General features: G+C 54.9%; 9 protein-coding genes and 2 non-coding genes across 11 annotated transcripts; 6 read left to right on the top strand and 5 right to left on the bottom strand.

Annotated features, from left to right (window-relative positions):
* Positions 1-251: 251 nt before the first annotated feature.
* MFIFM68171_07861 (uncharacterized protein) lies at positions 252-1632 on the top strand (the record flags this gene model as incomplete). The annotated part of the gene is made up of 4 exons (XM_071063281.1): positions 252-442; positions 521-754; positions 822-1088; positions 1140-1632. 4 exons carry the CDS (start codon positions 252-254, stop codon positions 1630-1632), a joined length of 1185 nt encoding a protein of 394 aa, XP_070919382.1.
* Positions 1633-1644: 12 nt separating this feature from the next.
* On the top strand, positions 1645-3024 carry MFIFM68171_07860 (uncharacterized protein; the record flags this gene model as incomplete). Its single annotated transcript, XM_071063280.1, has 1 exon — positions 1645-3024. The coding sequence occupies one exon, from the start codon at positions 1645-1647 to the stop codon at positions 3022-3024; it is 1380 nt and encodes a 459-aa protein (XP_070919381.1).
* Positions 3025-5366: 2342 nt separating this feature from the next.
* MFIFM68171_07859 (uncharacterized protein) lies at positions 5367-8140 on the top strand (the record flags this gene model as incomplete). Its single annotated transcript, XM_071063279.1, has 7 exons — positions 5367-5608; positions 5668-6255; positions 6327-6875; positions 6936-7074; positions 7123-7202; positions 7258-7331; positions 7389-8140. The coding sequence occupies 7 exons, from the start codon at positions 5367-5369 to the stop codon at positions 8138-8140; spliced, it is 2424 nt and encodes an 807-aa protein (XP_070919380.1).
* A 16-nt stretch (positions 8141-8156) lies between these two features.
* Positions 8157-9556, bottom strand: MFIFM68171_07858 (uncharacterized protein; the record flags this gene model as incomplete). The annotated part of the gene is made up of 9 exons (XM_071063278.1): positions 8157-8247; positions 8298-8383; positions 8443-8605; positions 8675-8693; positions 8753-9112; positions 9173-9240; positions 9308-9332; positions 9428-9459; positions 9516-9556. The coding sequence occupies 9 exons, from the start codon at positions 9554-9556 to the stop codon at positions 8157-8159; spliced, it is 885 nt and encodes a 294-aa protein (XP_070919379.1).
* Positions 9557-10520: 964 nt separating this feature from the next.
* MFIFM68171_07857 (uncharacterized protein) lies at positions 10521-11508 on the top strand (the record flags this gene model as incomplete). The annotated part of the gene is made up of 2 exons (XM_071063277.1): positions 10521-10679; positions 10759-11508. 2 exons carry the CDS (start codon positions 10521-10523, stop codon positions 11506-11508), a joined length of 909 nt encoding a protein of 302 aa, XP_070919378.1.
* Positions 11509-11623: 115 nt separating this feature from the next.
* MFIFM68171_07856 (uncharacterized protein) lies at positions 11624-13653 on the bottom strand (the record flags this gene model as incomplete). Its single annotated transcript, XM_071063276.1, has 7 exons — positions 11624-11758; positions 11820-12159; positions 12211-12322; positions 12382-12683; positions 12742-12928; positions 12989-13273; positions 13356-13653. The coding sequence occupies 7 exons, from the start codon at positions 13651-13653 to the stop codon at positions 11624-11626; spliced, it is 1659 nt and encodes a 552-aa protein (XP_070919377.1).
* A 720-nt stretch (positions 13654-14373) lies between these two features.
* On the bottom strand, positions 14374-16128 carry MFIFM68171_07855 (uncharacterized protein; the record flags this gene model as incomplete). The annotated part of the gene is made up of 8 exons (XM_071063275.1): positions 14374-14533; positions 14592-14849; positions 14925-15014; positions 15074-15234; positions 15391-15548; positions 15609-15627; positions 15714-15840; positions 15947-16128. The coding sequence occupies 8 exons, from the start codon at positions 16126-16128 to the stop codon at positions 14374-14376; spliced, it is 1155 nt and encodes a 384-aa protein (XP_070919376.1).
* A 1163-nt stretch (positions 16129-17291) lies between these two features.
* On the bottom strand, positions 17292-17373 carry MFIFM68171_t109. Its single transcript has one exon. It is a non-coding gene; the product is annotated as a tRNA-Ser (tRNA).
* An 85-nt stretch (positions 17374-17458) lies between these two features.
* On the bottom strand, positions 17459-17532 carry MFIFM68171_t108. Its single transcript has one exon. It is a non-coding gene; the product is annotated as a tRNA-Val (tRNA).
* A 1161-nt stretch (positions 17533-18693) lies between these two features.
* MFIFM68171_07854 (uncharacterized protein) lies at positions 18694-19176 on the top strand (the record flags this gene model as incomplete). The annotated part of the gene is made up of 1 exon (XM_071063274.1): positions 18694-19176. The coding sequence occupies one exon, from the start codon at positions 18694-18696 to the stop codon at positions 19174-19176; it is 483 nt and encodes a 160-aa protein (XP_070919375.1).
* A 2146-nt stretch (positions 19177-21322) lies between these two features.
* MFIFM68171_07853 (uncharacterized protein) lies at positions 21323-22330 on the top strand (the record flags this gene model as incomplete). Its single annotated transcript, XM_071063273.1, has 1 exon — positions 21323-22330. The coding sequence occupies one exon, from the start codon at positions 21323-21325 to the stop codon at positions 22328-22330; it is 1008 nt and encodes a 335-aa protein (XP_070919374.1).
* Positions 22331-22398: the final 68 nt, after the last annotated feature.

Genomic DNA, 22398 nt, shown 5'->3' with positions numbered 1-22398 from the left:
GGCCTGGTACATCGCTACCCGCTCTTTCTTCAGCAAGCCTTGTCCGCCGCAGATAATTGGTGGCGTCGGCTCCCGGTGAGCATGCCCCTCTTCAGCTGCCTAATTCTGCCTCACATGGTTCGCAACCCACGAGATAAATGGAGGGTATTTAGTTCACCCGCATCCTGCCTTGGAAAGTCGTCTACAGCGCGTGATTCTTCTCAGGACATCCCTTAAGCTCGTCCCGGCTTGAGACTCAGCAAGCCTTCTCAATGGACATCGCCAACGTCCTCCCTCATTCTGAAGACGACAAATTCCTTAATGTTCCTTACGAGAAGCGCTGGGAGCATCTCAGGCCCGTTATTGTCCAGCTTTACCTGGGCAGTTATGGGCCAAATGGGAAATCAATGACCATAGGCCAGGTTGCCGCTTTTATGAGAGACAACTATGCATTCCATGGCGCGTCAGTACCGCTTGCTTCCCACCGCACATTTCAGGATGTCGTCTTTACCTACAGGTACTTACCCGTCATTCTTTACAGAGAGAGTCAGTATCGACGCTGGTTCAGGCAATGGGGTGTTCGGAAGCGGACGCTTACAAGCGAGAAGAACGACATTGTCCATGCTCTCGGAAGGCGGCCTGGTCCCGAAACGAGCACATCGAGTGTCAAGTTTGCTCATCATGACTTTGACAAAGCCGTGGACAAGAAGCAGATGAAGAGATACTTGAACGACCAGATACGTCATCATACGGCCGAGTCTATGTCACCAGGAATGTAAGTGAGCTGTCTCAGGAGCACAAGAACGTGGCCTTGGGGCTCACTTGAGACTGATCTGTTTTAGACTTTCATCCTGGAATCTTCCCTATGCGGCATACTCGAAGGCGTTTGGCAAGAGACAGGATCAGCCTTCTCCATTCGCAACCACGAGTGCGACTCCGCCCTATCTGACTATTCGTAGCCCCGAGTCCACGACACCAGGGCGTCAAGCTGCAGGGCTGTCGCCAACCATGCAGCTAGTCCGTCAGAAAGCTGCTCAAGACCGGTCCAGTCCTCTCCTTCAGGGGCGTTACAAGGAGCTTTGGGCAAGCTGTGGAAGAGAAGACCGGGCGTAAGGACACCTATTTTGTAGTGTTAGACGTTTGCTAATTGATGTATCTAGTGCGGTGACCGATTACCTTCATGACTTCTACATTCATTCCTTCGTCACGGCAAAGTATTGGGGTAGGGGCCCGAGGGAATGGACGCCGGGGATGATCTCGGCTCTGACCCTCGGCTCGTTTGCGGTTGCCAGTCCAATGAGTATTACGGCAGCCGCGTCACCATTTGAATCCCGCAGCCCGAGTGATACTCTTGACGCCCCAACGCAGCTTTGTCGATGGTCAATACACGTTCAAAACATCGACTATACGCCAGTTCTAGAAATATCACCACGCAATGAGGAACACATGTTCGACGTCCATGACCCAGGTTTATGGGATGAATGGGGACAAGAGGAGATAGACGATCCCTCAATGTCATTTGCCAAGACCATGAGGGAGTCAGTCCTTCTGAGCACCTTTTCGCATACACCACCCGAGGACTTGCCGATTTCTATCCAATCCATCTCTCAGTCGGTGCAGCAGGACCCAAATCAGCTTCGAGTAGATGCATAGAAAGTTGCAATCATGGCAGGCAACCACGAGCTCCTGCACCGTCTGTCCGAGGAAGACCATGGACGCGCTCCGGAGGGAATTGGCGAGATATATCCCTTCCACCTCGCGGCTGCTTTCTTGGACGGTGGACATAGCTGCTGTGCAATTTTCAATGAGCTTCTCTATTCCCCCGGGTCTGGTCTCATCTTCACCAACATACTCGACAACATGGGCCATACCGTCCTAGACGCTCTGATGATCTGCATTCTCCGGTCACATACGAACGTCAGCCCGGAGCATGTCAGTAGAAGCTTCGACCCGCCTAACCGGTTCCCAGGCGAGGAAAAGGACATCTGCGGCAGATGGGATGCCGACTCGCCAGTCCTGCGTGCTCACTTCCGAAGCGGATATGCTCGCGTTCCAACCAAGTGGAAGCATGGGTTCTGCCATACCTCTGTGCAGGCCGTGTGCCATAGCATCATTGCGGTCTACGGGTCTCCTGGTTCCAAGATCAACACCTTGAGCGGGCTATTTGTTCGCCGTTGCAACAACTGTGGTCGAGAGCTCAAGCTTGGCCCGCTTCATACACTTGTCGTTGTGGCATTCTATCTTGCTCACCAAGGGATGCCTGGAGAGACCATGTTCGGCCCGCTGGCGATTCTAGTCTGCCTCCTCAGTCTCGGGGCGGACGCTTCGCTAAGTGTAACGATGTCGGCCGAGGATATCCTGGGAACCGCGCGTCAAGAAAGCTGCCACCACAACCCAATGACTGCATGCGAATTGATGGAGGCGGTCCCACAGTCTCTCGTGGGTAGATGGAGCAGCGAGTGTCAGACAGGATGGTTCTGCATTCTCCAAGTTTTGCGGATGCACCAGGGCAATCGAGAGGCCGAGGTACAAAGGGCTTTTGGAGATCCGTTGCCAAGGGAGTCATTAAGTGACACCGACAGCGATGTGAGCCTTGAAGAACGTCACAATACACTTACAGGCATCCGAGAGTGTGCACTCGAAGACGAACTCTTTGATAAACTCAATATCCAAATGCACGGGGAGTGGTTGGAATGGCCGCGCGGGACACCCAAGCTCAGTCTCCTCTGGGCCACGATCCAAGTGGAGTTTCTCACGTACCGTCGGATCCAAGCTGGAGACCCTTGGATTTCCGACAAGTTCTCGATGACCGCGCTCAGGAACTGGCTGGAAGGACGGTCGCTAACATTTAGTACGCCGCTGGTAGATGACAATCTGATGCGACAACATTCGCCGTGTTGCGGATGGTTCTTGGGGTGTCATGAATTCGCCTCCCCTACGGCTGAGAACGTTTGCACTCAACATTTCATGAATATGGATATTTATAGTAGGGCTACATTTCTCAAGAACACAGAGTTCCTTGATGCGTGGTTGGGACCTTTGTGACACTGCAGGGAGCGAAAAGGCGGCTCAGAAATAGAGCGTTGGTAGGAGAAAAGAACAGAAAGTGTGCCTTGTTCTGATCCCAATACCTGGGAGACTTTGAGCGGTATATATACCAAAGAGATCCCCTGCACGGCAGCTAACTGCGCTCTAACTCTTGGCAGCGCTAAACCCTTTCAGATCGCAACAACTTTATTACCGGCCGGTGGAAGACGACGTGTGATAGACACTTCTGCTTCGCGTTCCTCGTCCCAATCTCTGAAAGATTGACTGGATACTTGTGGTCGATGTGGTTTAATTAGCATAAAACTGCTTATGTGTAGTATACTGGATGATGAAATAATTAGAACAGAAAGGTTCATTTCCACCCAATACCATTCGTTTGACGTAATACTATGTACTTGCAGGAGATCTGTAGCTTCAGGCATTGAAGGTGGGTAAGTATTCAGATATAACGAACCAGAACCCGGCATTCCGACAACAGGTCTGGTCTGAGTCAAAACTCGCCCGTTGGCCATGGGGGATGGCAAGTGCTCACATCAATCGGGTTCTCCAAGAAGTCGATTGGCTAATTCTCAGATGACGAAGATCCAGGTGGAGGCCGGCGGGGGTATGCGGCTGGGCATCCATCCTCTATATGCTTACTGGTGAAATGGTCAGTATAGGTAAGTTATGGCTCAGTCCAGGCATCTGGTGGGTGAAACGCCCGGACGAGCAATCTCTTTTCGCTCTCCAATTCCGAAACCACTACAGCCGCGATGGCAGATTCACAACGTTCAAGGATCATCAGGGATAATTCTATTATGAAAGGTCAGTGATACATTTTGTACTTCATTTAGATTGATCCGTGAAGGTGCGAATTCTCCTGCTTTCTAGGTGCGTTAGGTAACCGAATGACAAGAGAGAACAGCAAAGTCTAGTAGTACTCTCTTGACAATTGTGAAGATTTTTAAAACGTCATTCTTGGTCTTCCTTGGCTCTGCACGACCTTCTAGCTATCTGACTCATGTGGCTAAAGATGAGCTGAGGGCTTCAGAACGAGCAAAACCCTTAGTTGATGCGAGAGTTTAAGAAAACCCGTGGATAATTTGATAGTCATGAAGACAGAAGGCAGCACCGGGGCCAAGTTCTATAGGTTATTGAAAGGGAGACGTTCTGTCAATAGACGATCTTCTCTGAACGTTATATCTCCCAATGGTTAGCTGCTGTCCGTCTTTGCGGAACTTATCGTGGTTTATGTTAAGTCGATCTTCGTGAGGGTGGGGTACTATTGTGTTGTTTCGGTAGATCTCCTCAGCAAAGCAAGAAGTGAAACATGTAGAATACTCCACAAACCAATCCTACACTGGCTCGAACTTTCTGCGCCTTTATATTGGATTCCGGAGTCTTCATGCTGAAATGCGTTCTTCATCTTCCCAACCCACTGCTTTGAGTCTTCCGCCTTTTCCGGAACCACTGGCAGGATGGTCGGCCTTACAGCATACAAACAATGCCCAATGCAAACAAAAAAAAAAAAAAAAAAAAGTGACAAGCATGGTAGTAGTCAAGAACAGCATCCCCAGTAACATTGGTGATATAGACAGAGCCAAAGAAACCGAATCCGCGAAGGGGAATACTACGAACTTCTCGCAAACGACTCAGGCAGCGCAGCTCGAAAAGTCGATCCCCTGAGCGGGACGTCACACGTGTACAATATACAGAATCTTCGACCCTTGTCAAAAGACGCTGCGAGCGAGCTGACCGACGATGCACTCGGAGCAGTCCGTGGTTCTCCGCTCCTCCGACTTGACCCGCAACGCCGGCTGCAAGACCTTGGTACCAGATAGGCAAAATTTCTCCGAGGCTACGCAGTTTGGTTCAATACCCATGGTGTGGCCAAGGCGGGAGAAACCGATAGGCTCACACAGGGTACGGTTAAATCCCCCAGCGGGCGACTCGGGCATTTAACAGGCTTTGGCTCAGCCTGGGCGAATGTGGGATGCAACCTCTTGCACAGCGGACCCTGGGACGCCGTTGCCGAGTTGAATCTCGATCAAAGAATCTTGGACTTGCCAAAGCCGACCGAGGTGGTTCGGAAGCCGGTCGCCATGTGCTCCCGTAACCCTCAACGTTGATTGTTGACAGTTCTCTTTTTGATCGCCGTGCGAGCGGGTGGAAAAGGGGCATTGGGCGCTTGCTCCCACCTGGCAAAACCCCTCGCGGCCAGCTGGCATCTGTCCGAGCGCCATTGGCACCCCGCTACCCCAACAACCTCGCCAGCGCGCAACACAGAAGCTCCCCGCAAACACATCGCAGAAGGGCGGGGATTGAGCGGTCAAGAGAAGACGCTGGTGCGCGCATGCGCGATGGATGTCGACTCGATGGATCGGGTCGACGCTGCTGCCGCGCCGGCGGCCGAGAGTGCTCGCGACTCGCCTAGGGACCAGAACAGCCGCCGGGCAGCCGCCTGTCTCGTGTGTCGCCGGTCCAAGATCAAGTGCGAGAAAGGCCGCGGCCAGAACGACGACCGCTGCCATCGCTGCCTCCAATTGGGCGTTCAGTGTGTCCGTCCCGACTTCCACGTTGGCCGCCGCAAAGGCGTCAAGAAGTCAGGCTTGCAGTCCTCTCTAATAGATCCAGATCAGTCGTTGCTAACCCCACTCGCAGCAAGCGCACAGGGCTGGAGAAGGCGTTGCATCAGGTGGAGCAGGCCCTGCGGCGGACCGGGTCCAGCGGTCAGGGAATCGAAGCAGCCAAGATTGTCTCAGAGCTCAAAGCCCTACTCGGGTCCGGACAGAACGGCGAGCTGCCAGCCATCAGCCGCGACCAATCCGGCACCAGGACGGCCGAGCCCCGGCGGGCCTCAAGGCAGAGCGACATCTTGCTGCCCGATGTATCCTCGGACGCTGGTGACAGCTCCGCCTCGGACCAGGATGGCATCAGCGTGCCACAGGAATCCATCCCTTCGCAGAGCCATGCTGCCGAGGAGAGTCTTGCTGTCGACGATGCGGAGAACCCCCTCCAGCTCCTGGCCCGGGCCTCAGACTTGCACGTCTCGCCCAAGGCCGGGACCGACCCCGTAGCTGCCGAAGCCATGCCCCACCAGCGTACCCGCCAGAGCAAACAAGGCGACAAAATATCAGAAGTAGAGAAGTTCTTCAAGCTCAGCCAGTTCAGTCTCGACATCGGCCCGGACCTTGACCCGATCAATCTCGGCCTAATTACCCTCGAAGAAGCAGATACTCTCTTTACCTTGTGAGTACCGTCAACTCCCCGTAAAAGCAGTACCTCATTGAGCTCACCACACAAAATAACACAAAAACCAGCTTCCACCACAACCTCGCCCATACGCGCTGGGGCCTCGACCCCGCCCTTTACACAGCCGCCTTCACGCGGTCCCGCTCCGCCTTCCTCTTCACCTCGATCGCCGCCGCGGCCGCGCTCTTCATGCCGTCCGCCTCGGCCCTGTCGAGGCGTCTCTCCAACCACTGCAAGACGCTCGTCAACCGCATCATGGTGGACCGCTACCGCTCCGTCGAGATCGTCCTCGCCTTCATGGTCAACGTGCCCTGGATGTTCCCCGGCAAGCACAGCACCGACGACGAGACGTGCTGGTACGTGTCGATGGCGACCACCATGGCGCTGGACCTGTCACTGCACAAGATCCTCGTGCCGGTCGCGTCGCTTCGGGAGGGCCACGGGCATAGGAACGGCCCACTAGGGAGTGGTGGGATTGCCCGCGCGGATTGCATCGATCCCAAGGTGGCCTTATCGTTGGATGGGTTTGGGGATGTGGAGCCGACGTCCGAGTTTGGGTTGAGGCTGTTGAGGAGACGGGAGAGGTGTTGGATTGCCTTGTTTGTGTTAGAGAGAGGGTAGGTGGCATCCTCTATTAGGGTGGAATTCGAGACGGCGGTGAGCTGACGGCGATTCAGGATGTGCTTGGCGAGAGGGCGATCCTATACAGTGCCTGTTACGCATATGTTGAGGGGCTGCGATCAGTGGCATCTGTCGAATATCGCGGATACCATGGACGGGCACTTAGTGTCCATGGCGGTGCTGCGGAGAGACTTGGTAAGTGATCTTGTGGCAGGCACTAAGAAAAATGCTAACCGACCGTAGGATGATCTGTTTACTTCAATCAGGGCGGTCTGTGATGGGTCTAGGGACGGCCGCGCCGACGGCTCTATGGTTGCCAGGTCGTACGTTTTTAGCGCCAAAGCTCCCTTGCCAGGCTCACACTAACCAGGACCACAGGATACAGATGACTGTGGAAAAGTTCTTTGACGAATGGCACGCCAAATGGGGGATATCCATTGGTAGCGGGCCTCGTAAGTCAACAGCTACGTCAAATCACAGAGGAGGCAGCAGCATTAACCTAGCCACAGAGCACCGACTCCCCCCATATGTGCAGATTCTCGTCACGCACACCCGGTTATCCATCTACAGCAGTGTCATCAACCATCCAACGGCACCGACCGAAGTGCGCCACTTCTTCCACGCAGCGGGCTTGTCTTCGGCACTTAATGTCATGCGCGCGGCCATCCAGGGCGAGAGCCAATTGTCCAGCATGCCGAATAACACGGCCATCATGATCTCATTTGCGGCCTGCTTTGCCCTGCGGCTCAGCGGCCAGTTCGCGGGGAACTCTAACCTGGCACCCAGTGTCCGGACACTGATCGAAGAGACTGCAGAAGTCCTGGAGCGCATTGGCTCCGCGACGGAGCACCGCAATGGTATGTCGGCATTGTACGGCAAATATCTTAAATACATTGTTAAGAAGGCGGCGGCGTCATTGCCCCCATCTGCCGAAACCGCGGCAAGATCCCGGGGGGCGAGCAAGCCAGAGCCCCCATCGCAACACCAAGCCGCAAACCACTATGCACGGAACAGCAACAATACCAGGGCTAGCTTCGGGATGGCAGAAGCCATAGCCCCCAATCCGGCTGTTTCGGGCTTCTTGGAGCCACCTCTCTGGTCCGAGCCGATCCAGTTCTCGTCCATGTCTGACGACCAAATCGTCGAGGCGCTTAGCAGGGTCAACAACGAGTTCGACCCGGCGTTAAGCATGTACCCGTGGGATGACGCTGCTGCTTTGGACTGGCTCAACTGGTCTAATCTGCCCGATTTCGGGACCTGACTGCAAGACCCGGGCTTCATACGGTTGCGCGGGCCGAGGCCGGGGCGGGCAGGTTCACGAATCTCTGCAGCTTTTCCATGAATACGAATGTCAATACGGTGTGTGGTCTGTCTGTCGGTCAGTCCAACATCACAATAAAAGGGCCCGGGTCACTCACGTCAATCTGAGCCACGCTGGCATCCACCCTTTCATGAGGAACCCTGGTCCTTCGTTGCTCAGACCTTCGCGGACGACTTGCATCACCTACGGATCGTCAGCACAACTTCAGTAGGGATTAATAAACCAGATGGGAGGTCTCGCACGGTCGATCCTTTGGAAGCGCTCTGTATCCGGCTTTTGAGCACATCAGCTGGTGCGCAGGCCGTCGTGGCTACTGTCCCAGCGAAGAGCGAGGCAAGCGCATGCGTCCGGATGTCGTCCTGGAGTTGGGTGCGCGTCAAGACGGTACGCTTCGCAGCGGCGTACCTGTTTGAGTTCCAAATCAGCCCCTGGTCCGGCATGCTGTACTCAAGCCAGGATCAGACATCAACTTACGGCGCAATCTGCGAGACATCTTTTCCCTCATCGGTGAGTAAACCTCGTCGACCCATAAAAAGAGGGCTGGATTCTTACTCATGAGCACGCTCCTGACGATGTTCGCAGACAATCCCCTCCCAAACACCCTCGGCCCTTCCTCCCTTGTAATACGATACAAGGCGGTCACGGCGTCCGCGTAGTGGAAGCGTTCGGCGCTCGGTTTGGCGGCGTCGGCGCACATGCGGACGAGGATGACCTCGGTCGGATTGCCCACCATACCCGCCAACCCCCCAGCTACACCAGCGCACACTACCGTGGTTGTGGTTGACGGTTTGGACGTTCCCGACTTGAGCTGCAGCTGGTGGGATAGGATGGTGTACAAGCCAAATCGAGCGGTCGAATAGGTGGACTGTCGTAGGACGGAAGCAGAAAGGCCGGACCAGAGGGAGACAATTCCTGAGAGTGGATGCCGGACAATTAGTTAGTTTGTGGTTACTTGGCCGGGTTAGAACTTACCGTCACGAACGGCGAACTTATACAGGGTCGAGAGCATGGGCGCGCGCGTATGGAGGACTTGCATCCGACTGCACCGGCAGCAGTGTCAATCGGGGGGGAAATTGGAGGAGGTGCATGATGGTTTTGAGGGCATACTATTTTGTGAGGTCTAGAGGGTGGGCTGAAGCAGGTATGTTAGGAACATGGACATCTTAGTTAAACCTTTCAAGGTTCTCCATGCCTCCAGTATGGGAGGCACAGAGAGGTTCTACTCACTGAAGCATACTGCCATGGACGCCGCGGCCCCACTATATCATGGTCTCAAGTGTCAGGATAACACTTGGGTATGGGACTGGTCACTTACCCAAGCCAAAAGGGTTGCTTGGACCCCTTCTGTACCGTCATAATTCCGACCAAGCTCTCGGGAGATGCACAAGAGGGATAAAACAATACTGTACTCTCCGATTCTCATGGAAGCTCCGTCTGGAGCACGCGCGCGCACATGTTGGAGAAAAATTGCACGGTTCCCGGACGCAGCAGCCCAGGAGGTAGAGATAAGGAAGCGAACGCATTGTATAGCTCCTTAGGCGACTAACCCGAACTTGGAGTCAGCTTCCATCGGAGCCTCAGGCGCAAAATATCACCGATACCATGTCAGCGGGCGGGATACAAATACCGTTCCAGCGGATCCCCAGCTGACGGTCAGGAGCTGGTATCCGCCAAACTGGGTGACACAAACCCCAACTTCCATAAACGAGCCTCGTGTGCTACATCTTGTGGCGACATCGGTAACCACAACATCGCACCTCCGTCCGTACCGCCAGTTCCGGGGCTAATTTCTACTCCCTTTTTGGTACCGCCAGTCAACCAACAGAAGCAGACCTATCGTAACTATCGTTAAATGTGGGGGCAGATCCAACCCGAACCTCTGACTTCCAACTAAAGGCGAGTCGGTGTCGGATGACAGCGCTGCATCAGGTCCACAACCCACCCTCACAGTTCGGCTGATATTCTAGGTCCCGATGCCGCCGTCTCCACTACTTCGACCGGGCATGGTTACCCATTGGGAGAATTTTGGACCAGACAAGGGTAGTTCTCAGTGGCGTTGCAAGGGTCTCACATGCCGATCGATCTAGACTCTCTGTATCTCAATTGGTGATGCGATGCGATGCGAGGCCAGGCTGTGGACACGACAGGCCAATTGAACAGAAAGCAGACTCGACTAGAATAAGGTAGTTTGACGTTGTTGTTTTGTTTTTTTTTTTCTCTCTGTTTCTTGCGCTTGGGATTGGGGACTCAATGCATGGGCTGGAGGACGACAAGTCAAAGCAGCAACCCGACACCGACGAGATTGTGATCTAGATAAAACATGTCCAAGCTATCCCCCTCGCTCAAAGCGCTCATCAATGCGCCCTTTGCGCGTCCCGGCCAGGCACCCGCTCCGCGGCACATCCGTGACATCTACACGCGCATCTCCCGCGAGGCAAGGGAGCGCCGGTATGGCGAGCGGCCGTGGGTGACGCTGTCGGTGAGTCTTTGCTTCTCGATCATCTCCCAACTCAGCAAACCATCACCAGACACTAACTCTATGGGGTAAAAAAAAAAAGGCAGCAGCAACATTCACCCTCAATTCTCCGGCCTCTCTCCTGATCCTCCACCAAGTCGCCTCCTCGTCATCATCATCATCCTCCTCCTCCTCCCCCTCCCCGCCCTCCTCGTCACCCCTCGCTACCGCAGAGCTGATCCGCGAGATCGGGCTCAAATGCATCTCCTTCAACGGCATCCCGCGCACCATCAACTGCCTGGGCGCCTTCAAGGCGGGCCTCGCCTCGGAGCCGTGGGCGTCGGAGCTCTGCACCGCCCCGTCGCGCGCGCTGACGCCCGACAACCTCGCCGCGGTCGCGCGGCGCGGCCGCGACCTCTGGGAGAGCGTCTACACGCCCTTCGACGCCAAGCTCGAGACCAAGCTGGCCGAGTCCCACCCGGACCTGCCCGTGCACATCCTCGGCAGCCACTACGGCCCGCTGCTGGCCGATCCCGCCCCGCCCGCGGACAGGAACGGCCTGGCGAGCGTGGGCCGCAACCTGACGAGCGTCGTGGCCATCGCCTGTCTGCGCGCCCAGACGGGAGTGGGGCCGCAGGTGCTCTCGCACGTGTTTGGGCTGAGGAAGGGGGTGGAGCAGAGGACGCATGTGAGTGAGTTTGAGGGGGAGGAGGGGGAGAGGGTGGGGGTGGAGAGGTTGGCGGGGGATGAAGGGTGCGAGTGGCTGTTGAAGAGCGTGGATGAGATTGCTGGGGCGATTGGAGGGAGCTTTGCGAACTGGGAGGAGGGGAGAGCGAGAGAGACAAAGCTGTAGAATTGTAGATTCCTGTGATGCTGATATAGAAGGGATGCGTGTGGGTATGTACAGGTGTACCGCAAAGACCAAGGCGAAAAGAGTCTATACTACTATCCAAGCGCTACCCGCCCGCTCATTCCATGTCGGTCAGACCCTCTGCCACTGCAAAGCTGGCGTCCGTCTTGCTCTTGACCTCCTCCACACTCACCCCCGGTGCAACTTCGGTCAACGTGAGTGATCCCCGTTTACGGTCGACCTGGAAAACACACTGCAGGTGCGCGTTAGCATCCTCCTGCACCGTCCGCACTCAAAAGGGGGCGGCAACTCACCAGGTCCGTGATGATCGTGCTCACCACCCTCGCGCCAGTCAGCGGCAAGCTGCAGCTCTGAACGATCTTGGACGTGCCATCTTTTGCAACGTGCTCCGTCGCCACTACGATCTTAGTGTTGTCCGGGTTCGACACAAGGTCCATGGCGCCACCCATGCCCTTGAACACCTTCCCAGGAATCATGTAGTTTGCCAGGTCGCCAGCCGCGCTAACTTGCAGCGCACCCAGGATGGACACGTCGACGTGGCCGCCGCGGATCATGCTGAACGATTCGGACGAGTCAAAGGTTGCCGCGCCGGGGACGAGCGTCGTGGTTTCTTTCCCAGCGTTGATGATATCTCTGCACGGGTTTCAGTCAGGGCGCAAAAAGAGAAAGATGCCGAGCACTTACGGGTCGACCTGATCGGGAAGCGGGTAGTCGCCCATTCCGAGAATGCCGTTCTCGGATTGGATCCAGACTCTCTGCCCCGGAGGCAAGAATGAGGGGGCCATGGTGGGTATGCCTGTGGTGGTATTGTTAGTGCATCTGCCGTCTCGAAGCCAATACCGTCCCCATCCTTACCGACTCCTAGATTCACGTAAAACCCGGGCTTCAGTTCCTTCGCTGCTCGTCGCGCGATGCGGTCCCTTCGCAGCTGCGCGTCCCCTTTCCCAGCCCTGGCCTCTTTTGCGTCGCCTGTTGACCGTGTTTTGAGGATCTCTACCAACGACGGCTCTGTTGCAGGCACAATTCGGTCGATGAAGATGCCCGGCAGGTCGACATCGTTAGGGTCAATCTCTCCAACCTCGACAATATTCTCCGCCTCGACAATGGCCAACTTTGCAGCCTTCGCCATTAGAGGTGCAAAAGACTTGGCGGTATACCTGGTCCTCGCATTAACGACACAGCCATACAAAGCAAAGCAGACGAGTCGTTGCCTACCGGAACACACAGTTGCCCGCCTTATCAACCTTCCACGCCCGGAGGATGGCCACATCGCCAGGCAACGCTGTCTCCATGAGGAACGGCCTGCCATTAAATATTCTCGTCTCCCGGGGCTTGCCGTACTCGACCACATTCCCGTCAGCATCAAATCGAGCAGGTATCGCGCCGTCCTGCACAAGAGTATCTAATTTGTCGTCAGATACGACTCGGCAATACGTAAAGTACGGGACCACTTTAAACTTACGGCCACCGGTTGGCGTGAAGAAGGCTGGGATACCACTTCCCGCAGCCCGTATCCTCTCTGCCAACGTCCCTTGAGGACACAGCTCGACGGCAATCTTTCCTGTCAGGTACTGTCGCTCCAGGATCTTGTTGGAGCCCAAGTACGACATGATCATGCGATCTACCTGGCCGTTCTCCGTCAGGAGAGCCAGCCCGCCACGGCCTTCAGCCCCCGCATTGTTGGACACGGCAGTGAGGGAATGGAGAGACTCTGGACCGCGTCGGCGGATTGCCGCGATTAATGTCGCTGTTGTGCATGTGTCAGTCGATGATGTTTCCCGGATAAAAACCAGTTGAAGGATGTTTCGCAGCTTGCTCTGGGAACTCACATGCGACGCCACACAAGCCGAAGCCAGAACTCAGCAGCACCGAGCCACTCTCAATGTCGGCGACGGCATCATCGGCGCTCTTCCAGAGCTTCGAGTCGCCCGAATGAGCCACGGGTGCGGCCACAGACCGCCAATTCCTTGAGTGCGAGAAGCCCCGGGTGCCATTGACGTACAACCTGATTATTGAAGGGACGCTCAGGGTCCTCGATGGGCAATTGACCACAGCGCGCCGCCGGGAACATGCCTGTCTCGCAACCGCAGGGGCTGCCTGCCGCACCGCACGCGCTACGCCAACCATCCTGTCCAAACACAATGCAGCCCGGAATGTCTCCCTTGGAGTTTTCGGGAGACGGATACTTTACAATTTACTTTCCAGATCATCAGCGAATGCAAGGGACAGGATCCGAAAGCGGTCTTTGTTGTGCCACCGAGGCAGATCGGCGCCAAGAATACGTCACGGAGGGGCCGAAACACCGGCAGTCAGATTTTGGTCCCGGCAGCACCAGTCCACCCCCCGGGACGGGACCAGTTTCGGCTCCCGGAAATTTGGGGTTTCAACGGTCACGCAGGCGGCGCGACACACGGGAGCCACCTTCGGCGAGGACGCAGGCCTGAACCGCCGCCCCGGGTTTGTGGCTTGCTGCATGCCTTACCAAGACCGGCTGGATGCCTTCCCCGACAGCGGCGCGCAGCGGGCGCTCAGAAGACCCTTGCCATGTGACCCGTCGTTTACGTCCTGTACAGTACCTTACATACAATACCTTGCGGAGAACAGCTGAAGGTAAGGTACTGAGCCTGCGTCGCGAACGCCATAACCAACCCGTCTGAGATACCGCACATTCTCAATTAGTCTGCAGAATACCCAACTAGCACTGCCTGTGTTGTAATTATGTGACATTTGCACGCGCAGCCCCCTCCTCACCCCTCTTCAAACCACTATAAACAATGCCACACTCCGTTCAAACTAGGAGGTTTACCTCCAACAGTGTAACCAATCGTCTTCTCTTCCGCCAGCTCGTTACGTTGCTGCTATTCCGGCATACAGACTCGCCATCTCGACCCGGTCCCGATCCAACGCCGCGACGCGGTGGTTTGACTGAGAGCCCAGAAGCCACAGCTTCCTAGTCCTGCGCACTTCCTCGCCCTGAACCGCTCCGAGATAGCGCGGCGTCATGAAGCTAGTTGCTGTCAACGGTGTCTTCAGAGCTCGGATTCACACAACCAAGTCCAGCTTACCTCCAATGCAAACATCCGAGGGCCACATCCCGGCAAATGTCGACGTAACGGAGCACCTGGTAATCCGTCTCCTCACCCCAAATGGGCATCTCTGCCAGTGCGCGGTACCAGCGCCGGTAGCAGTCGTTCAGCATACCGCCAATCTTATCCATGGCTTGCTGTACCGAGAAGCCGCCGCCAGTTCGTTGCAGGACGTTGATGATGTTGAAGTCAACATCCATCACCTGGTCCTTTTTGAATGAGGCAATGTCGTTGACGCTGCAAAAGCGACACACGCGCGCCGGACACAATTAGTCGACATTCAGCATGGGCGTTCGTCGTCTTGTCACTTACAGAATGACCATTTCGGCGGAGATGCGCATGATTTCCTGGACCGATGGATGCTGGTAGGCGTGGTCGGGTATATCAACGCCTTCTCCGTATCTGAAGCCGATTTGTCAGTCACGATATCTACTGAAACAATTCAAGTTCGGCTATCGCACTCGCTGATCGGAAACGCGGGGAACACCCCTATGGTCCGAATCCGGAACTTCATGTAGTCCTCCACGCTCCGAGTGCTGGGATGGCCGGCCTGCGTGTCTTTGACTTGCAGCAGAAGGCCGTCGAAATAGTGCTGATGCAAGGTCTTGAATCGACCATACACCTCTTGTGAAATATTTGCGTCAGTTATATAACATCCTATCAAAAGAAAAAGAAGGGGGTTAACTTGCGGTTCGACGAGCCCTTCAACGTTGGGATCTACCGTCAGCGCTTCGGTTCAGGCAGCGGCCGCAAAAGCACGATCGGACGTCTGACAAACCTCTCTGACCCGGTCACACACCGTCTGCCACAAATATCGGATCGGGTTCATGTTATCCTGCTTGACAACGCGCAGCGAGCCCTCCATGATCTCACTCATCTTCCGGACCTCCTTGAGAGCAGCCACTGGGTCACTCTTGAGGTGTCCTTCATCAAATTCTTTGAAGGGGGTGTGTCACGTCAGCACGCAGCTAGTTGTGGCCAGCTCAGGGAACATACGGTCGTCAAACAGGAACACCTAGCAAAGGTTTAGTATTAAGACATCCCCAAAAGGAAGGAGGAGGAAGGGGGAAGGGGAAAGGGGGTTCTTCGGCGTGAACGTACCCAATGATTGTAGTCAAACAGGGTGCGGAGGGCATCCGCGCTCGCAGTTGGAGCCCAGGTCGAGCACAGGAACCCAAGCTCCACGCTGGCGTTCTTGGCCGACCAGGCGTCGTCTTTCTTCATCAGTCTGTAGAGAGCCAGCCGAAGGTCAGTAAGAACGTCATGACGGTAAGAGATGATTGCGAGCGAGTGATCGCGGGGTGTTTGGGAAAGGAAGGACATGTCACGAGTACCTCTTTATGCGCTCATATCCCTCCTCTCGGACGGTAGGGAAGTAGTGCGGATTGACCCGGAGGCCAGTGGCCATGATGGAGGAGAAAAGATCCGGGATACGGACGCAGACTGCTTCGGAGTCTGTCTTCACTCGTCTATCCTCGTAATCCTGAGGAATGGTAGGTTGAGCATGGGGAGCCATGGTAGATGATTCTAGGAAGAGGGAGGAGTGTTGGGTGTATGGAGAACGTCCACAGGAGATGAAGAATGGGACTGGGAACGGAGGGGTTTATATCAACAGTCGAGAAGTTCCCCGGTCGTCTCATCTATCCGCCATCGATGATTTAGCCCATCTCTCATCACCTTGAATCCCAATACACCCCACGTTCGTATATCCCATTGGCCCCGCGATAGGAACTGCAGTAGTTGCCCACCAGGCGCATCCGACTTTATCGTACAGTTACATGCTACGGAACAGCCACATGCGAATTGTTTGAGAACGAGCGGCACCGGTTACGCGATTGATAAACGAAGACCTGCTCGTTTGGCATAGCTCGGGGCCCTGCATGATACTGTGATTGGGACCGAACGTGTCTGACTAAGAACTGTGCCCGAGACGATTACAGATCCTCTAGACTAGTACTGCAAGCTAAGAAGCTGGTTCAAGTTAGATGCTTTGCCAACTCTCTCCAGCTAGGCTGCGGGACTTGCGCTAAGGTGCGCGGCATTTGGCTATGCGCTAGATAATTAGACGTATTAAGAGCGTATTAACTATTGCGTATCAGTTAGAGGTGTCCAGGGTTTACTGTACAGGCGCGTATCCTCTGGGCGCTATGTGCGGGGTCGACAGGCTTTGGGTACCGTATTGGAGCTAGTATACGGGGAACCGAGTAGTGGCAGTGTATTGGGTCTTCAAGGGGGTTAAACTTTGTAAAAGATCTACAGTAAATCCCAGGTACCTCGCAATCCAAGCCTCTCAGCCCAAACCCCTCAGCTCCGGCTCAGTTAATGCGACCGAGCTTACCAGACTCATAAGGACACACTCCCACGGTCGATGTCCGCTATGACCCTTCCTGAGTAGATAGGTACATATATACGGGGTCCGATTGGAAATGGACGTTCTCCCCGTATTCATTAGTTAGTTTACCATACGCATATGAAGTGCGGCGCTGTGTGATGTTTGTATACCGTAATTTTAGTCTTTGAAAACACGCAAATTCAGGCACAAAGCTTCAGAACCTGTGGGTCTTCTCAGCGCAAGACCAAAACTGAATTGTGCTCGTTTTCTAGTCCCGCCGCTCTCGCAATTGAGAATCTTTCCTTCGGCTCAGAATGAATAGCAGGCAAATTGCAAGACAAAAAGATCGACGCGAGCCGGATTTGAACCGACGCCTCCGAAGAGATGAGATTTCGAGTCTCACGCTTTAGACCACTCAGCCATCGCGCCTGATGCTGAATCCGTGCCAATGGTGGAGCTGATGAGTTGTAACCACTTGGCGGGTGGAGATGGAAAAATCTGCAAAAAGCAAACGTGATCCGATCCAGGTTCGAACTGGAGACCTTCAGTGTGTTAGACTGACGTGATAACCAACTACACCATCGGACCTTGTTTGTTGCACTCAAAGCCCTGACGGCGGTTCAAGTCGTAGCATGCATGCAACTCACGATGGTGAGAAGTCGCGCGGATGACGTTCTTGGCGGATCGGCTACGGCGTGGCTACGGCGCGTCGTCGTGGAAATAGAGCTCCGCGGGGTAAGCAGACAGAGTTAGTGTTGCCCTCTGCATGTGGATCTGGCAAATGTTAGACTTGGTAGAGGAACGAAGGGTGGCCCCTTACTAATTACTAGTTATTGGATAACTCGCTGCTCACTCCCGCTGCCTCTTTCTCTCGGATTGTGCTGTCTAAGGTCGTGGATTCTACGGGAAACTGAACCTCTTCAATCTCAATGGGTGATCCAATGCACCGCCCGGTATTGCCGATGGGCGACCGCCGACGATACGGGGCCGATGTGGGACTCGTATCGGCATCGGTCCGGGCCAAGGCTGCCCCACAGCACGGCCGCCGCAGAATGTTGGGCCGAGAGCCAATCGATGGCATCTGCCAAAGGCCGTCCTGGTGGCCGCCAACCCACAGACGCCCGCTTCAAACCGACTTCTTAACAGGCGTGCCGCAAAACAGCCACGGCCGCTGCAGGGGGCCACACTGGGCGTCAGAGTCGGGGAATGCCCCGGGCAAATTGCGTCCGATGGTTCCCCTTCGCTCAACCCCACTGCAGCGGCTAAACTGCACCCGCCCGGACGTCCTGAAACCATGCCTAAGTTGACAGCCACGGTTCTCACCGTGGCCGCCCGTTTCCTCGCTCTCCGCATCCGCTCAGGTACGTTTGGGTCCCCGGGGCTAGAAACAGTGTGTTTTGTTTGCCGTAACATGTTTCGTTTGCACTGCACCGCTGCACCAGCCAGCGTCTCCCACCACCAACCAATATCCCGGATACTTATACCGCACAAACACCCGTTGCAAATCTCAGATCATCGCCCATCACTCCTCATCCTATCAACCAGCTCTAGCAGCACCTTCGGGGCTAAGTCTCTCGTTTCAGCGCGATGATCACTCGTCCTCGTCCTTTCATCCAGCTATAGCACCTTCGGGGCTAAGTCACTCGTTTCAGACTTCAAGATGATTGATATTAATCGGGGCCGGGCCTTGGCCCTTTCCACTCCTTTCGCGTCCATCCCATCATCAACAGAGTCAGCCACTCCTTTCAGATGCAAATCTCTGCCCTCATCGTTCTTTTCGCCACTACCGCCTCTGCCGCGGCAACCCCCCGGCAAGGGAGAATCAACCAGAACTTGATCCCGCCCAACTTTGGCGTCACGGCCGGTCAGGGAAAGGATCAGATCCAGCCCGGCAGCTGCGTGGGCGCAAACAACCAGCCCATCCCTTGCTCGTGCCCTCCAGCTCCCAACGACGCGGACTTCCTCGCCAAGCTCACCCAGGCTCTGACCCAAGGCTTCTTCCCAGACGAGAGCGTCCAGACTCCCCTTACTCTAGACGAGTTCAATAACGAGTCGGACACGTCAGTCGACACCAGGAAGAAGCGTGCCACCGCTATGATTCAAGTCATTCAGAGCATAGATGGACAAAAAGGGATCGGGTGCCCAGGCGTCTCGGTCCCGGTCCTGGCGCGGATGCAGCAAACAGGCCAAGTCGGCGGAAACACCACCAGCATCAACATTTCGAGAAGATGAGCGGCGGCATTCCGCTCCTCCTTCCATTCATTATTGGCTTTCTTCCCCTCGGCAGCACAGTTTTAACAGAACGCTCGCTTATTCACTTCACATTCGTTACATGAAGGGACGTACATTTGGCTCGGCATTGGCCCCAGAACCATGGATTACACACTTCGTTTTCTACGGAGCCGATCCCGTCGTCAATCGTTTACTTTGCATTTACTCGGTGTTCGCATCAGGGCTAGCATACAGTCATTTCTTCTCAGCAATTGGCATTTTCGGGAGCATTTCAGGGACAGCATGTAGCAGTTTCGGGTCCGCAGGCGTACGGAAACGGAAACATGGTCGGATTGTTCAATGCGTTTTCTCGGACATTCGTTAACCTGAGGTGCCTCATACACGTGGGCATCCGGTCTTTCCATCATTTGCAATTCGAGGCATCCTTTCACATTATCAAACCAGCGCTTCACTTCTCAGTCGTTCACTCAGTCACTCACTCAGTCGTTCTGTCGATCGTTCTCCCTGTCGCTCAGTCGTTCTGTCAATCGTTAACTCCGTCGCGCTCGCAATCGTTCTCTCAGTCGCTCATTCAGTCGCTCATTCGCTCGTTCACTCAGTCGTTCACTCAGTCGCTCACTCAATCGTTCTGCCAATTGTTCTGTCAATCGTTCTCTCCGTCCTTCTCTCAGTCGTTCTCTCAGTCGCTCTCTTAGTCAACGCCTCTCACTCGCTCTCCTCCAGTCGCTCACTTCCACGCACAGTATATCGCCATTCGTTTCATTTCTTCGACCACTCCCGGAGTCGAACGCCACTCTTGGTCACCGGCTTGGACACTCCTTCGGCTGTACATCCCCACTCGCTCTTTCACCGTCCGGTCCTACCTTTGAGCTGTCTCGTAATATTTGTCATTCTTTTTCATCAAGCTTGCAGCCGCTCTCTTGAACCGCCTCTCCAAACATTCGTTTCGTCGTGCCTATCCGGTTGCTCATCGGCGAGCTTGTACATCGATATTCCAATCATTCTGTGTACCACTCGTTTCACCCACACCATCAGTCATCCGTCCGACCACTTCTTCAACCGTCTTGGGTTTTCTGCCGCTCGTTTAACTACATCTCTACCTGTCACTCACTCTGTGTACTTATTCGCCTTTTTCGCTCTTTCCGTCCCTCCGTCAGCCACTGGTTGGTTGACCACTCCTTCAAGAGCTCTCAACCACAGTTTTGTCTCGTCGTTCTTCCCACTTCTTTCCGCCACTCTCTTAGCTGACTTTTTCTTTTCGCTTTCTTTCTTCTTCACACAATTTGTCACTCGTTCCGTCGATACTCGCATTTTGCCTCACTTTTTTCATGTTCTGTTTTTGGCAGCTGTTTTCATCATTCATTCACGGCCGCTGTGTCCAGGTCGTTTCTTTTCTAAGCATTCAGTCTTTTCCGTTAGCGAAGCGCGCACAAATATGTTTCGACTGGGTTAAGTTTGGTTTGTAGAATAGGGGAAAGAAGTCTGGGCATTTGGCAATCAAAGATCATTTCGTAACTTCAAGTTGTCGTGCCTACAATCGTGCTGCGTTGTGATAATTGTCTTCTGGCCTGTGCAACGCAGACAGATCTAAACGGGTTTGCCTTCATCTGAGAGTGTACTAGTCGGCCTTCCAACATAGCCAAAGTGGCCTAGAAGGCCCACTTACATAGGGAATAAAGGTAGCATTTTGATTTCTCTGGAGGCGACTCTACCCCACAGCTTCCGCTTCTCTTCTGTAAGCACCTTTTGATTTGGCATACACTGCCGGTCAACAGTAAGGTTTCTGCAAATACAACTGCTCATTAATTAGTAGATAAAGCAAGTATGTGGTAAGTCAAAGACCACCCAATGGCCTCATTTTCCGGTAAAGGCATTCCCAACAAAATATGCCATCCAGTCCCTAAATCTACCGTAACCGCACCCGTTCAGCTATGGATTCTTACCAGTCCTCGGACTTGAAAATCACTAGCGGCCCACTAGCGTGACAATATGGCCAGGGGTCACTTGCGATATTGCTGACTCCCTATCTGTCCCTGTCAACCAGATGCCACAAGGTAAGACCCCACCCACCCTTTCAAAGCAGGCATGTTTGTCTCTCGTGCATAATGCCAATTGCTTGTCCAGCACGTCCAACCCAACTCTTACAATGAGATCATCTATCTGTATCAACACAAGCAGTCTCATCGCCGCGGCTTGGGGAGCCCATGCGGCAGGTGTGGCCGGCAACCCGCCAATTCGGAATGTTTACACGTTCCCGAAGAACACCTTCATCGAGAACATCGCCGTCCGATCAAACAGCGAGCTCCTAGTAACCTCCATGAGCGTTCCGGATCTCTTCGCCATCGACCCCACAGTCAACAACCCAGATGCTCCCATCGTCCACACGTTTGCCAATGCAAGCGGCATCTCGGGCATCGCCGAGATCACGCCCGACGTGTTCGCTCTAGTCACAGGTGTATGGGATCTTGCAGCCACACGCGCACAGCTGGGGTCGCTGGCGGTCTGGACCGTCGATTTTGCCGGGCGCCCGGACCCGGTGGTGACATTCGTTACCGGGATCGAGAATTCCACCATCTTCAACGGCATCGCCAGACACCCAACCAACCCCCAGATCCTCTTGGCAGCCGACTCGGCCCTCGGTGCCGTCTGGCGCGTCGATTTAGCCAGCGGAGCCTATGATGTCGCCTTTTCTTCGCCTCTGCTGGAGCCGACCGGCACCGCCCCCGGCACCCACCTCGGCATCAACGGGATCAGAGCCGACGCCGGGTCCTCCCATGTGTATTTCACCAACTCGGCGCAGCGTTTCTTCGGACGGGTCGCCGTCGATAGAGACGGTAACCAGGCCGGGGCGATCGAGATCATATCCAGCAGCACCGACGCCGGGTCGGATGTGATTTACGACGACATTGCACTGGATCTGAGGAAGGGCAGGGGCACGGCGTGGGTCGCGTCGCACCCCAGCTACGCCGTGCAAATCTCCCTAGGTGGGCGCCAGCGGGTCGTCAATGATACGGAGAAGCTGCTGAACCCGACGAGTGCGGCATTCGGCAGGGGCAATGCCAGGCAGGAGAAGACGTTGTACGTTACCAACGGGGGTGAGTTTGTTGGTAACGACCTTGTGAATGGGGGGGTAGTGGCAATTGACCTAAGGTAATAGTAATTAATGGAAGCTGGCGGCGCTGAAGAGAGCCAAATCAAAGACGTTAAGTTGTAGGAATTGCA

The sequence above is a fragment of the Madurella fahalii genome (genome assembly GCF_045866475.1).
Source record: "Madurella fahalii IFM 68171 DNA, scaffold_4, whole genome shotgun sequence".
Lineage (NCBI taxonomy): Eukaryota > Fungi > Ascomycota > Sordariomycetes > Sordariales > Madurella > Madurella fahalii.
The sequence above is the reverse complement of the archived record's forward strand: the minus strand, read 5'-3'. Positions and strand labels throughout refer to the sequence as shown.